The following is a 14,062-nucleotide window of genomic DNA, read 5'->3' as shown; positions in this document are numbered from 1 at the left end:
ACTTTTAGCCCATATGGTCTTTGCCAACCTGATCTTCTATGGTCCTCATCTACCTGCATGTGGACCATATCCCATCATACTGTACCTATCCAAACTTCTCTTAAATGTTACAACTGTTTTGATCCCTACATGTAAGGATTAAATTCATGTCCCCTGGTTCTCAACTCCTCTGTTACTAAGAATATTATCCCTCCAGATTTTGAACACTATTAAAACTCTTCTCAGTCTTCTCTGCTCCAATTAAAAACAATGTTTAAGAAAGATTCAGCCATGACCTATTTACTCTTGTACTCTGTGCCTCTATATCTAAAATCAGTTTCTCAACTTGTACTGCTTCCCTCAAAGATTTGGGTATATCTCAGTTCCTGAACCTCCTTTAGAATTGTGGCCTTAATATTATTTTACGCCTCCTAATTCTTCCCACCAAACTGTATCACCTTGCATTTATTTGTGTTACAAACTTCAGCTCACGTCACTACCTTGAGGATATCCTTGTGAATTCTATGAATGTCCTTCTGAGGCATGTGACAGATCAGATTTTGAAATGGTGGCCCTGACACAGCAGTCCTAGGTTGCCTACACATAAAGAAAAATGGTCGTCCTAGTACCAGCCCTTGACAAGTAGCACTGCATGCCTTATTCTAAATCAAGAAACAATTGTTTACTGTCCCACTGCCAAAGCAAAATCCATGTGGCACTGCTCTATGTTCACAACAACATCACAGCCTTCATCAACCCACTCCATTACATCATCAAAAAGCTAAATCAAATCAGACATTGCACAATATGTCTTTATTTGTTTGTTAGTCCATGCTTGTCCGTGCTTGTCCAAATTATAATGAGCTTTGTTCCCTATTTTTATATCTAGCATCTTTCTCAAAGGCCTGTGTAATCTGACAGGCATGTAATAGCTAGATTTATCTTTACATCTTTTTGTTTTGAACAAAGTTGCCGTAATATTAAATTTCTGCCCTCTAGCATTATCACCCAGTGATAAAGAAAGTTGGAGAGATAATGGCCAACACCTCTCCAAGTTCAGCTTTACTTCCCCTCAATAGCCTAGTCTATATTACATACAAGGCCCGGTGATTTATTAACATCTTTCTAGCATCTTACAGTGTCTGCTCCACCACTTGATCACGGTTGTTGTACTATCCCTCTTAACCCCATTCTCCTACCTTTACCCATAAACTTTGATGCCCTTATTAATGAAGAACCTATCAACTTCCACTTTAAATAGACCTCTGCAGTCAAGTATGGCAATGAATTCCACAGATTCACCACCATCTAGCTAAAGAAATCTCTCCTCATCTTTATTCTGAAGGGACATCCTTGCATTTTAAGTTTGTGGCCTCTAGTCCTTAGACTCTCCCAGTATTGGAAACATCCTCTCCATGTCCACTCTGTCTAGGCCTTTCAATATTTAAAAACGCAAACACGAGGAAATCTGCAGATGCTGGAAATTCAAGCAACACACATCAAAGTTGCTGGTGAACACAGCAGGCCAGGCAGCATCTCTAGGAAGAGGTACAGTCGACATTTCGGGCTGAGACCGTTCAAAGGGTCTCGGCCCGAAACGTCAACTGTACCTCTTCCTAGAGATGCTGCCTGGCCTGCTGCGTTCACCAGCAACTTTGATGTGTGTTCCTTTCAATATTTGTATGTTTCAATGAGATCTCCCCTCTTTTTCTAAACTCCAGTGAGTCCAGGTCCAGAGCCATCAAATGCCCCTCACATATTAACTTTTTTATTCCCAGAATTATTCTTGTGAACCTCCTCTAGGTGCTCTCCAATGCCAACGTATTCTTTCTTAGATAAGTGACCCAAAACCGCTCACAATTCTCCATATGCTGTTTGACCAATGCCTTATAAAACCTTAGCTTTAGATCCTTACTTTTATATTCTAGTTCTCTCAAAATGAATGCTAGCTAACATTGCATTTGCCTTCCTTACTACCAACTCAACCAGGAAGCTAGGCTTTAGAAATCCTGCATTAGGACCCTCACATCCCTTTGCATATCTGAGTTCAGAATTTGCTCCAAATTTAGAAAATAAGCTACACCTTACACTTGACCATACACTTCCCTGCACTATATTCCATCTACCACTTTGCCCATTCTCGTAATCTGTCCAAGTTATAGTGTTACAGAGTCATAGAAAAGCACAGAACAGAAACTGGCCTTTCAGCCCATCTAGTCCATGCTGAACCATTTAAACTGCCTACTCCCATTGACCTGCCCAGGGACCATAGACCTCCATACCCCTCCCATCCATTCTGCACACCCCCTGATTCCTCAAGACTGCCTGACCCTCCACCTATCACCGTATCAAACACCAATTTCCCCCGGGATTAATAAAGTATGACTATGACCATGAAATTTGTTCACAAAGCGATCAATTCAATCATGCAGATTTTTCACGAGTAAAGAAACTGTCTCAACACCAAACACTGCGGAACACCATTAGTCACCGGCAGCCAACCAGAAAAGGCCCCCTTTATTTCCACTCTTTGCCTCCTGCCAACCTTCTGTCCATGCTAGTACCTTTCTTCTAATACCATGGGCTCTTATCTTGTTAAGCAACCTCATGTGTGGCACCTTATCAAAGGTCTTCTCAAAATCCAAGTAAACAACATCCACTGACTCTTCTTTGTCTACCTTGCCTAATATTTCCTCAAAGAATTCCACCAGATTTTTCAGACAAGATCTTCCCTTTAGAAAACCACCTTAGGGCGCTTTGGCCTATTTAGTCATGTTCCTCCAAGTACCCTGGAACCTCATCCTTAATAATGGGTTCTAACAGCTTGCCAACCACAGGTGTCAGACTACTTGGCCTATAATTTCCTGTCTCTTGCTTCCCCTCCTTCTTATAAAGTGGAGTACATTTGAAATTTTCCAGTCCTCTGGAACCTTCCAAAATGTAGTGACTCTTGAAAGATCTAGTGATTCTTGAAAGATTATTACTAATGCCTTCACAATTTCTTCAGCTACCTCTTTCAGAACCCTGGGGTTTAGGCCATTTGGTTTGGGTGACTTATCTACCTTCAGATCTTTCAGCTTCCCAAGCCCCTTCTCCTTAGTGATAGCATCTGCACTCATTTCTGCACCCTGATACTCAAATATCTGGCATACAGTTGGTGTCTTCTACAGTGAATACTGATGCAAAATACTTATTGAGTTTGTCTGTCATTTCTTTCTCCCATTACTACCTCATTTTCTCGCGGTACAATATCCACTCTTGCTTTTTACTCCTTATATATCTGAAAAAACCTTTGGCATTCTCTTAAATTATTAGCAAGCTCACTTTCTTGTTTAAACTTTTCTCTTTTTATTGTTTTTTTAGTTGCTTTCTGTTGATTTTTGGATGTTTTCCAATCTTCTAGTTTGCTAAATTGTATGCCCCCTTTTTTGCTTTTGTCAGCAAGAAGCCTCATCCTCCCTTTAGAAAATGCCTTCTTCTTTGGGACAAAATGATCCTGTGCTTTCAAAACTACTCTCAGAAACTTCAGCCGTTGCTATTCTGCCATCATTCCTTCTAATACTCCCTTCCAATCAGCTTTGGCCAGTTCTTCTCTCGTGCCTCTGACTTTACTCAACTATAATACCAAGCATCCTCTCCCTCTCAAACTACAGGGTGAATTCTATCATTTTACTCGCTCCTAAGGGTTCCTTTACCTTAAACTCTCTAATCAAATCTGGTTTATTACATAATACCCAATTACTTTGTCCTTAGTGGGCTCAACCACAAGCTGCTCTAAAAAGCTCTCTCGTAAGATTTCTACAAATGCCTTCCCAAGGGATCCAGCACCAACCTGATTTTCCCAATCTACTTGCATAATGAAATCCACCCCCCCCCCCATGACAATTGTCACATTACTTCTTTGACTTGCATCTTCTATCTCCCATTGTAATTTGTACTCCACATCCTGGATGCTGTTCAGAGACATGCATATAACTCCTACCAGGGTCCCTTTATCCTTGCAGTTTCTTAATTCTACCCACAAGGATCCTGCATCACCTGATCCTATGTCCTGTATGATCCTAACACCTTCGGTCCTGTATTCATCACCCTTTTCAATTTTGTCTCTATGTTACTAGAATTTAAATTTTTATCCCTTTCTAAAATTTTTGTCATTCTCTTGTTCTGGAGACTCCCATAACCTTTCCTGCACTCACCTTCCCTTTTACTTTATCCTTACTTTTCCAAGCTGTTGAAGCAAACCCCACGCCACCTCCTAATATTTTATTATAGTTTATAGCCCTATCCACAGCCCTAGTTCTGTGATTTGCCTGGTCCCAGCATGATTCAAGTGAAGTCCATCCCTTTCATACAGCAGTACTTCCCCAATACTGGTGCCAATGTCCTACAAATTCATAAGACCATAAGACATAGGAGCAGAATTAGGCAATGTGGCGAAATGAGTCTGTTCCACCATTCAATCATGGCTGATCCTTTTTTTTTAACCTCCTCCTCAACCCTAGTTCCCAGCCTTTTCCCCGTAACTTTTGATGCCATGTCCAATCAAGAACCTATCAATCTCTGCCTTAAATACACCCAACAACTTGGACTCCACAGCTGCATGTAGCAACAAATTCCACAAATTCACCACCCTCTGGCTAAAGAAATTTCTCCACATCTCTGTTTTAAAAAGCCGACCCTCTATCCTGAGCCTGTGCCCTCTTCTCCTACACTCTCCCACCATGGGAAACATCCTTTCCACATCTACTCTGTCTAGGCCTTTCAACATTTAAAAGGTTTCAAAGAAATCCTCCCTCATTCTTCTGAACTCCAGCGAGTACAGACCCAGAGCCATCAAACATTCTTTGTATGATAACCCTTTCATTCCCAGAATCATTCCTATGAACCTCCTCTGGACCCTCTCCAATGCCAGCACATCTTTTCTAAGATGAGGGACCCAAAACTATTCACAATACTCAAGGTGAGGCCTCACTAGTGCCTTATAAAACCTCAGCATCACATCTTTACTCTGGTATTCTAGACCTCTTGAAATGAATGCTACATGGCATTTGCCTTCCTCACCACTGACTCAACCTGCAAGTTTACCTTTAGGGGGTTCAGCACAAGGACTATCAAGTCCCTTTGCTTCTCAGATTTTTGGATTTTTTCCCCATTTAGAAAATAGTCCACACATTTATTTCTACTACCAAAGTGCATGACCATGCATTTTCCAACATTGTATTTCATTTGCCATTTTCTTACCCAGTCCCCTAATCTGTCTAAGTCCTTCTGCATCTTATCTATTTCCTCAACACTACCTGCAAACTTGGCAACAAAGCCGTCTATTTCATCATCTAAATCATTTATATAAAGCATAAAAAAAAGTGGTCCCAACTCCAACCCCTGTGGAACACCACTAGTCACTGGCAGCCAACCAGAAAAGGATCTTTTTATTCCCACTTGGTGCCTCCTACCAATCAGCCAATGCTCTAACCATGTTAGTAACTTTCCTGTAATACCACAGGCTCTTAACTTGGTAAGCAGCCTGATGTGTGGCACCTTGTCAAAGGCCTTCTGAAAGTCCAAATATACAACATCCACTACATCCCCTTTATCTATTGTACTTGTAATCTCTTCAAAGAATTCTAACAGGTTCATCAGGCAGGATTTTCCCTGAAGGAAACCATGCTGACTTTGTACTATCTTGTCCTGTGTCACCAACTACTCCATCACCTCATCCTTAACAAATGAATCTAACATCTTCCCAGCCACGGAGGTCAGGCTAACTGGTCTATAATTTCCTTTCTGTTGCCTTCCTCCTTAAGAGTGGAGTAACATTTGCAATTTTCCAGTCCTCTGGCACCTTACCAGAGTCCAATGATTTTGAAAGATCATTTCTAATGCCACCACAATCTCTAACGCTTCCTCTTTCTGAACCCCAGGGTGCAGTTCATCTGGTCCAGGTAACTTATGTACCTTCAGCTTTTTGAGCACATTCTCTCTTGTAATAGTAATTTCACCCACTTCTCTTCCTTCACAAACTACATCAGGCATACTGCGAGTGTCTTCCACAGTGAAGACTGATGCAAAATACTCATTTAGTTCATCAGCCATCTCCTTGTCCCCCTTTATTATTTCTCTGGCCTCATTTTTAACTGTCCTATATCCACTCTCATCTCTCTTATTTTTATCATACTTGAAAAAACCTTTACTATCCACTTTGATATTATTTGCTAGCTTGCTTTCATATTTCATCTTTTCCCTTCTAATGATTTTTTTAGTTGCTCTCTGTAGGTTTTTAAAAACTTCCCAATTCTCTGTCTTCCCACTAATTTTTGCTTTATTGTATGTCCTTTCTTTTGCTTTTACAATAGCTTTGACTTCCCTTGTCAGACACGGTTATACTATTTTACCATTTGAGCGTATCTTCGTTTTTGGAATACATATGTCCTACACCTTTCTCATTTTTCCCAGAAATGCACGCCATTGCTGCTCTGCTAACATTCCTGCCAGCAGCTCCTTCCGATTTACTTTGGCCAACTCCTCTCTCATACCACTGTCATTTCCCTTTCTCCACTGAAATACTGCTACATCAGACTTCACTTTGTCCTTATCAAATTTCAAATTGAACTCAATCATATTGTGATTACTGGTTCCTAAGGCTTCCTTTACTTTAAGCTTCCTAATCGCTTCCGGTTCATTACATAACACCCAATCCAGTATAGCTGATCCCCCTAGTAGGCTCAATGACAAACTGCTCTAAAAAGCTATCTCTTAGGCATTCAACAAAATCACTCTCTTGAGATCCATTCCCAACCTGATTTTCCCAATCGACCTGCATGGTAAAATCTCATGACTATCATAACATTGCCCTTTTGACTCATCTTTTCTATTTCCTATTATAACCTGTGGTCCACCTCCCAGCCACTGTTGGGAGGCCTGCAGATAACTGCCATCAACATCCTTTTACCCTTGCAGTTTCTTAACTCAACCCACAAGGATTCCACATCTTCTAATCCAATGTCACATCTTTCTACTGATCTGATGCCATTCTTTACCAGTAGAGCCACACCAACCCCTCTGCCTACCTTCCTATCCCTCCAATATATCATGTAATCTTGGACATCAGCTCCCAAGTACAACCATCCTTCAGCCACGATTCAGTAATATCTACAACATCACACTTGATCATTTGTTATAGTGCAACAAGATCATCCACTTTATTTCTTATACTACACCCTGAATACCATATTTGCTGTCCTGTCTGACTCTGCATCCCTAATGTTTTGATACTCAGCCTGTTGGCTGCAACTAAGTCCCATCACCTGCCTGCACTTCCTGATAGTCTTACTACACGCTATCTTTACTTTTTTACCATCTGCCTTATCCTGAGTCCTTTCAATCCGGTTCCCAACCCCCTGCCAAGTTAGTTTAAACCCTCCCCAACAGATCTAACAAACCTGCCGGCGACAATATTGGTCCCCCTCGGATTCAGGTGCAACCTGTCACTTTTGAAGAGGTCATACCTCCCCCAGAAGAAATCCTAATAATCCAAGAACCTGAAGCCCTGCCCCCTGTACCAACTTCTCACCCATGCATTTATCTGCCAAATCATCCTGTTTTTACCCTCACTGGTGTGTGGCACAGGTAGCAATCCAGAAACTACTACCTGGGAGGTCCTGCTTCTCAGCTTTCTACCAAGCTCTCTAAATTCTCTCTTCAGGACCTCTTTGCTTTTCCTTCCTATGGCATTGGTACAAAACTCAGACCCACTCCTCCCACACTAATCTTTGAGCCTCACATTTAGCTCTCTGATCTTATTAACCCAGTCCGAACCTGCACATGACCCAGGTAACAATCCAGAGATTATTACTTTTTTAGTTCATACATGAATTTTTAGTTCGTACATGAAATTCCATTAATGTATGCAGAAAATCTCCATATAATCAAGAAAATATTATATTTTAAAACACAGTGTAAATTGAAAGGATAGCCACTCCTGAGGTGGCAAGAACATTTAATCAGCTGGACAACAGAAGTGTAGCTGATTTCACATCTGTTGTTAGCTCTGTGATCCCAGGTTGGGCAGCAGGCCTCTGCCTAAGAAAGGAGTTAAGAGTTTTAAGAACTACATTATAATCATACAGTTAATATTTATCCATTATAATTTGGAATAATGTCACAATTTCTAATGGTTAATGTAGTAGGATATCAACCAGTCCAACTTAATTGCAAAAATGTTGTTGCTTTATTAAAAATGTTGATTTTAGAATGGTTTGATTTTGGAAGAGATAACATTTTTGATGGCTAACATGATCTCTGAGGCACCTCCTATCATTGATTATGCTACAGATGTTTTATCCCACTTCAGCAATTGATTATAGGACACTCTATCCCCTCGATGCAAACAGTTAATATTTCATAACTCTGAAGTACGCAATAAGAATTCAGAACTGGTCCATAATTAGTAACCCACTATCTTAAATTTGTTTGAAATCATCGATTTACAATTGTTCCACAGAGTCTTTGTTATAAATTAAACTAAACAGCTGTCCATTATAGTATAAAGTTCAAACATAGGTCACAAAGATGAATAATGATTTTTGTTTTGAAAATAATGATCCAATTCATTGCACCACAAAATCCATCTGTGCATCAAGTGTGTCATTCATCCATTAAAATCTTACAGACTGTTATCTCAGTTATCTCAGTGAATCAACTCTTCAGCAAGAAACAGATAACTTCAATTTACCTTCACTGTATGTGGGCAAAAGGAAACACAGTAGGCACAGAAAAATGATTTGGTTACCTGCACATCTTCACAGGATTGGACGCTGGCAGTTTCAAAGGGACCCTCAATTCTTCCATGCCTGGTGCATTAAGACATAGATAGCCACCCTCATGTGATACTGTGACAAGCACCAAGGTAGGCTCTACTCTACCAGTAATCATATGCCATTTCTCATCGACTATAAGCCATTGTCTGGAACATTAAGGAAAAAGCTTATTAGGAGACCTAAATGTACATAAAAGAGAATTGTCCAAATATTATTTCCAAATATTTCAGATTTTACTGCCTTTTTTCTCTATTGATTATAAACATCAGGAAGGTGGTACAGGAAGCTGAAGACGCACACCACCAAGTTCAGAAACAGCCATTACTCCTCAATCATTGGGCATTTGAACCAGAGGGGATAACTTCATTCAACTTCACCTGCCCCATCACTGAACTGTTCCCACACCCTATGGACTCATTTTCGAGGAGTCTTCATCTCGTGATCTTGATATTTATTGCCTATATTTCTTTTAGTTTTTTTTAGAGTTTGGTGCCTTTTGCATACTGGTTCAATGCAGATGTGGCCTGGCCTGCTGAATACTTCTAACATTTTCTATTTTTAAATTTCAGATTTCCAGTATCTCTGTACCCTGACTACTCTGAAAGAGCCTAATATTTGGCTCTTAAACCAAAGGGGATAAGTTCACTCAACTTCAATGTCCCATCACTGAAATGTTCCACAACCTACAGACTCACTTTCAAAAACACTTCATGTCATGTTCTCAATATTTATTGCTTAGTAATTAATTTATTATTGTTGTTATTATTACTCTTATTTATTTTTTCTTTTTGTATTTGCACAGTTTGTGGTCTTTTGAACACTGGTTGTGCACCCAGTTAGTGTTGCTTTTCATTGAATTTATTATGATTATTGGAATCTTGAGCTGGCTGGTGGCATAGTGGCATCAGCGCTGGACTTCAGAGCAAAGGCTCCCGAGTTCGAATCCAGCCGACTCCCCAGCACGCTTTCCATCCATGCTGGGTTGAGCGTCGAGCTAGCAACTCAACCTCGTAAAAAAGAAATTGCCTGCTACAGAAACATCAACAGCAAAAAAGTTGATGGCCTATGCTCTCTCATGAGTTCAAAGGCAATTTCTTTCCTTTCCATTGGAATTTCAGGGTTGCATATGGTGACTTGTATGTACTTCAATTGTCCCGCTTGGTGGCGCAATAATATCAGCACCAGACTCCGGAGCGAAGGTTCCCAAGTTTGAATCCAAGTCAGGTTGAGCGTCGAGCTAGCAACTGGGCCTCGTAAAAAAACAAGAATAGCTTGCTACGGAAACACCGTCAAAAGACGGTGCCCCGGTAATTCCATTGCTGAGTTAAGGGCTATATTTTTAAAAAGTACTTTGATAATACATTTATTTTGAACTTTAAACTTTCAACCAAAATGATATCCTTACCTTTCTAATTTTACCATGTCCCTCTAAAGTCCCATCTACCCTTTTGTAATAGTTTTAAGCATTGTTTATTAAATTTAATCCATGCAACCACATGCTTGGACCACTCTTCTCATGGGTCCTTAACTTACCTTTCTTTTCTTCTGCTTTGACAGAAAATAGCAAGGTATTAGTGAGATCAGTCTTGAGTAGCTCTTTTGGTGCACATTGTCCATTGCTCTTCACCTCTTCATTAATCATATTCAAAAGTAGTTGCTTTGCAATATTTTGTTTCCTGTCACATTACTCAAGCTTAAAAAAAGTTCAGCTCTGCAATCTCTCAGCAGGAACCTACACGTCTTAATCTACAGAGGATTTTATTTAATGCACAATCATTTAAGAGCAATTTCGCTTTTGTCTTTTTTTCATTCAGAAGAAATTAAATAAGTAGTAACTTTTGAAATACTTATATTTTTTGGCAGCTGTCACCTTAGGTGTTTGCTCAGTAAAACATAGGTGCCATGAGGCAGTTACCATTGAGGTTCAGTTATAGCTTTATGACTCAACTAAAGCAGATTTAGCTATTCCACCTACTGTATGTTTCTTTTATTCCCTATTCCACAAAGTGAGATATGAGGCATGTAGCAAATGCAGATTGGTCCAGGTATAACTAACGAGGAAAAATATGTTTCTATAGTTTATTTTGTTACCCCAGGGTATTGAATGCATTTCCAAAATAATGAGGTGCATATTAATACATTTAGATGTAGATAAAAATCTAGTTAAGTCATTACTGGAACCTGTTGGCAACCAACCAGCCAAACTGCAGCTGTCAGTTCAAATTTCCCTTAAAGCAATGAAAGAGATAGTCAATTAAATGGCTGTAGCACATTACTGAAAGAAACTAAAACTCACGTGTATATATTATTTAAATCATATTTTTAAAATGGACAACTCTTCTAGAAAAATAATATTTTGCAATATTAATCCTTAGCATAGCATGATGAAGTTTATGTCCCCTAGTGTACTCCTGCTCAATGAGCCACTGATAAGTAAACAATTAAATTAACAGCCTTTGTGCCATTACAATCTTTCATTATATCTTTCCACTTCTACTGAGAATTTTTAATTATGTTGATTTCTGCAGATATCTTATATGGTGAAATGCCTGCCTAAATTATTATTTTGTAAGTATAACTTTACAGAATGTTGACTGTGTTATAACACAGTTCAGCTGGACGCTCCCTATATCTACACTAACATACCTTCCACCAGGGCCCACTGGAAAGCAATAAGAAGCAGGACACAACTAAGTTTTCTCAAAAGCATGAAGTCATGTTCAGGATTTTTTCTTTCACCTTCGATAATTAAAACTAACAAAACGTGTGCTTCATCTGGAAAGACTGTTTGATGCCCTGAATGGAAGCGAGGGAGGAGGTGAACGGACAGGTCCATAGAAGATTCTGTAAGAATAAAGCTGATGGACATGCTTTTTTAAGCAGTTTGGTCGCTTGCAGGTAATAATGCCGGGAGGGAGATTAGTGGGGAGGGACAAATGGACAAAGGAATCACGGAGGAAGCGATACCCACGGAAAGCCCCCGGGGGAGTAAAGATTGCTTACATATGCCCTAGCCCTTTTCCAGTCTACCAAACAACGATCTAACACTCCACTTACATTGCTCCAACATCCCAAAAACTCCCATGCATTTCTGTGCATGTTAGCTTCTCTCCGATTCACAAACTGAAGTCAGTTCTGAGGTAACACACAAAAAATGCTGGAGGAACTCAGCAGGTCAATGGAAAAGTGTATAGTCGACGTTTCAGGCCGAGACCCTTAAGCAGGTCAATTTAAGGTAATTTACTCGTTTCGCATTTTAAAAAGCATATCCATCAGCCTTATTGTACTGAATCTTCTACGTACTTAAAATTAAACATACACATCCACTACCGACTATTTGACCAATATTTTCCACATTAATGCTTATCCACTCTTCCCTCAAGGTCAAATACAAAACATTATTTACAAAACCAACTTCCTACTCTTCTCAAACAAGGGAAAATCTACAGATGCTGGAAATTCAAGCAACACATACAAAATGCTGAAGGAACTCAGCAGGCCAGGCAGTATCTGGAGAAAGGTATAGTCGACGTTTCTGGCCGAGACCCTTCAGCAGGACTTCTCCATTTCTCTCTGATCTTTTAAAGCAGGGCGTGTATACAGTTTCTTACATTACTAACCAGAAACAGGACAATACTGATGGTGAATAGCCCTTGTTAAAATGCACGTCCACTGGAACCTCGCAATAAAACAAAGCGTGCAACACGAAACGCTATTCAGACCTAAAATTACAATGCAGCAGTAGAATGAATGAAATAGGACACAAATAATTGCTTTCAGACAAGGTCAAAATCAAACGCTATGAGAATCATCGTCTGATCTGCCGGGATGCGTGTTTAAATGCGTTGCAAACAACGTCAAGATAAACGAAGAATAAAATGCGATGATACATAAAAAGTTATATTTAACAACATCCTACTACAAATTACAGTGTTAAGCAAGAAAACAAGTTATGGCAGCGTCAAACAAGAAAATAAGTGTTGCTACCGTTATTGACACGAAGCAATGTTATAATTTATAGAGGAGCCAAACTTGGGAGTCTGAAAACACTTACAGAGAATCAAAGGATATTGACGGGATTAAAGTATGGTGAGTACCTGTCCTTCAACGGGCCCTTCTTAAATCCTAACTCGTCAATCCCCACCTCGGTCAGGGGGATGCCCTTGCAGGATTTGACGGGGTAAATAAAGAGTCTGGAAACTTCAGCCACTTTGACCAGCTCAACTCGACTTGCTTGGAAGGTTTGCCACAGCCGCCTGAGCCCGAGGGCTCCCAGCCCCAGGCCGGCGGCGACTCCAAGCCCTGCCGCCAGTGCCAACATGGTCTGTCTTGAGCTCCCTGTTCCCCCTGGCCCGGCCAGACGATTCATGGATTTGGACAGGCACTGCGATCACCGGCTTCCGTCCAGCCGTCTCTCCGCCGGCTCTCTCGCACAGCCCCCAGCGCTCGGCTGCCCTGATGTCAGCAAAGGGGCGGTGTTTCTCAACAGTTCAGATCCAACGCGGACTGCTTCCCGCTCTACATCGAAACATCCCATGCAGCGAATCCTTTTATGGGATCCAGATCCAAGGTCCTCCCGGGCAAAAATCGAAACTTCGATCAACTCGCCGAAACTGCCGGGAACTGTGTGGGTTTCAGCACATTAACTGGAAACACTCTGCTCGGAAACTATGTTTGTCCCGGTCGCAATTCTTGTCAACTGCGGAAATATCTAGCGATTTTCAATGGCACGGCTTAAGAACCGAACATTCAGTCACGAAGCCAAAATGTTCCTTGTCTCAGGGCCAGGCATTAATCCGTACACAGCTGCAAATTCACAAGTGTTCAGTTTCGGGGGGGGGGGGGGAGTTAAAAAGTTAAAGCTCTTGGTAACTCTAGGAGGAGGTAAAACTGGGATAAGAAAGACCCGACCCTTCTCTTGGCTGAAGAGTAAGAGGGAAGCGCATTCCTTAGCTTCTAACCTTGTCCAAAAACCAGACCTACTCTTCACCCCCACACCACTGCCCACACTGACACCCCTTCACTTCTAACACTACCAATTCATTCTCCCTGCTGTTAGGCACAATCATTTTTATTCCATCACCCCCTCCCCCTTTGGATTAGAAAATTCAGGGATTACTTATGCTGGTAACTTTACCAAAAAGAAATAGCAAATAAAATACTCAGGTTGACATCAAGTAAAGTTAATAATAGGAATAATTTCATTCTATTCTGAGGGTGCTAATCTCAGTCACAGGTTACATTGAAGGTTATGAACAACAGATGCC

At 40.6% G+C, this 14,062-nt stretch overlaps 1 protein-coding gene across 2 annotated transcripts in view; it reads right to left on the bottom strand.

Moving 5' to 3' along the window:
- Window positions 1–13,405, bottom strand: part of marc1 (mitochondrial amidoxime reducing component 1) — a 38,479-nt gene extending 25,074 nt beyond the window's left edge. The window contains exons 1-2 of one of the 2 annotated variants that reach the window (XM_072265181.1): window positions 12,893–13,405; window positions 8,768–8,941 (exon numbers count right to left, since the gene is read on the bottom strand). In XM_072265181.1, the coding sequence (XP_072121282.1) occupies window positions 8,768–8,941; window positions 12,893–13,164 (446 nt within the window). In that variant the 5' untranslated portion in view covers window positions 13,165–13,405. The remainder of the gene's footprint in view (window positions 1–8,767; window positions 8,942–12,892) is intronic. The other variant, XM_072265180.1, reaches the window with a different exon arrangement.
- Window positions 13,406–14,062: the final 657 nt, after the last annotated feature.

Source organism: Mobula birostris, chromosome 8 (genome assembly GCF_030028105.1).
Source record: "Mobula birostris isolate sMobBir1 chromosome 8, sMobBir1.hap1, whole genome shotgun sequence".
Classification (NCBI taxonomy): Eukaryota; Metazoa; Chordata; class Chondrichthyes; order Myliobatiformes; family Myliobatidae; genus Mobula; species Mobula birostris.
The sequence above is the reverse complement of the archived record's forward strand: the minus strand, read 5'-3'. Positions and strand labels throughout refer to the sequence as shown.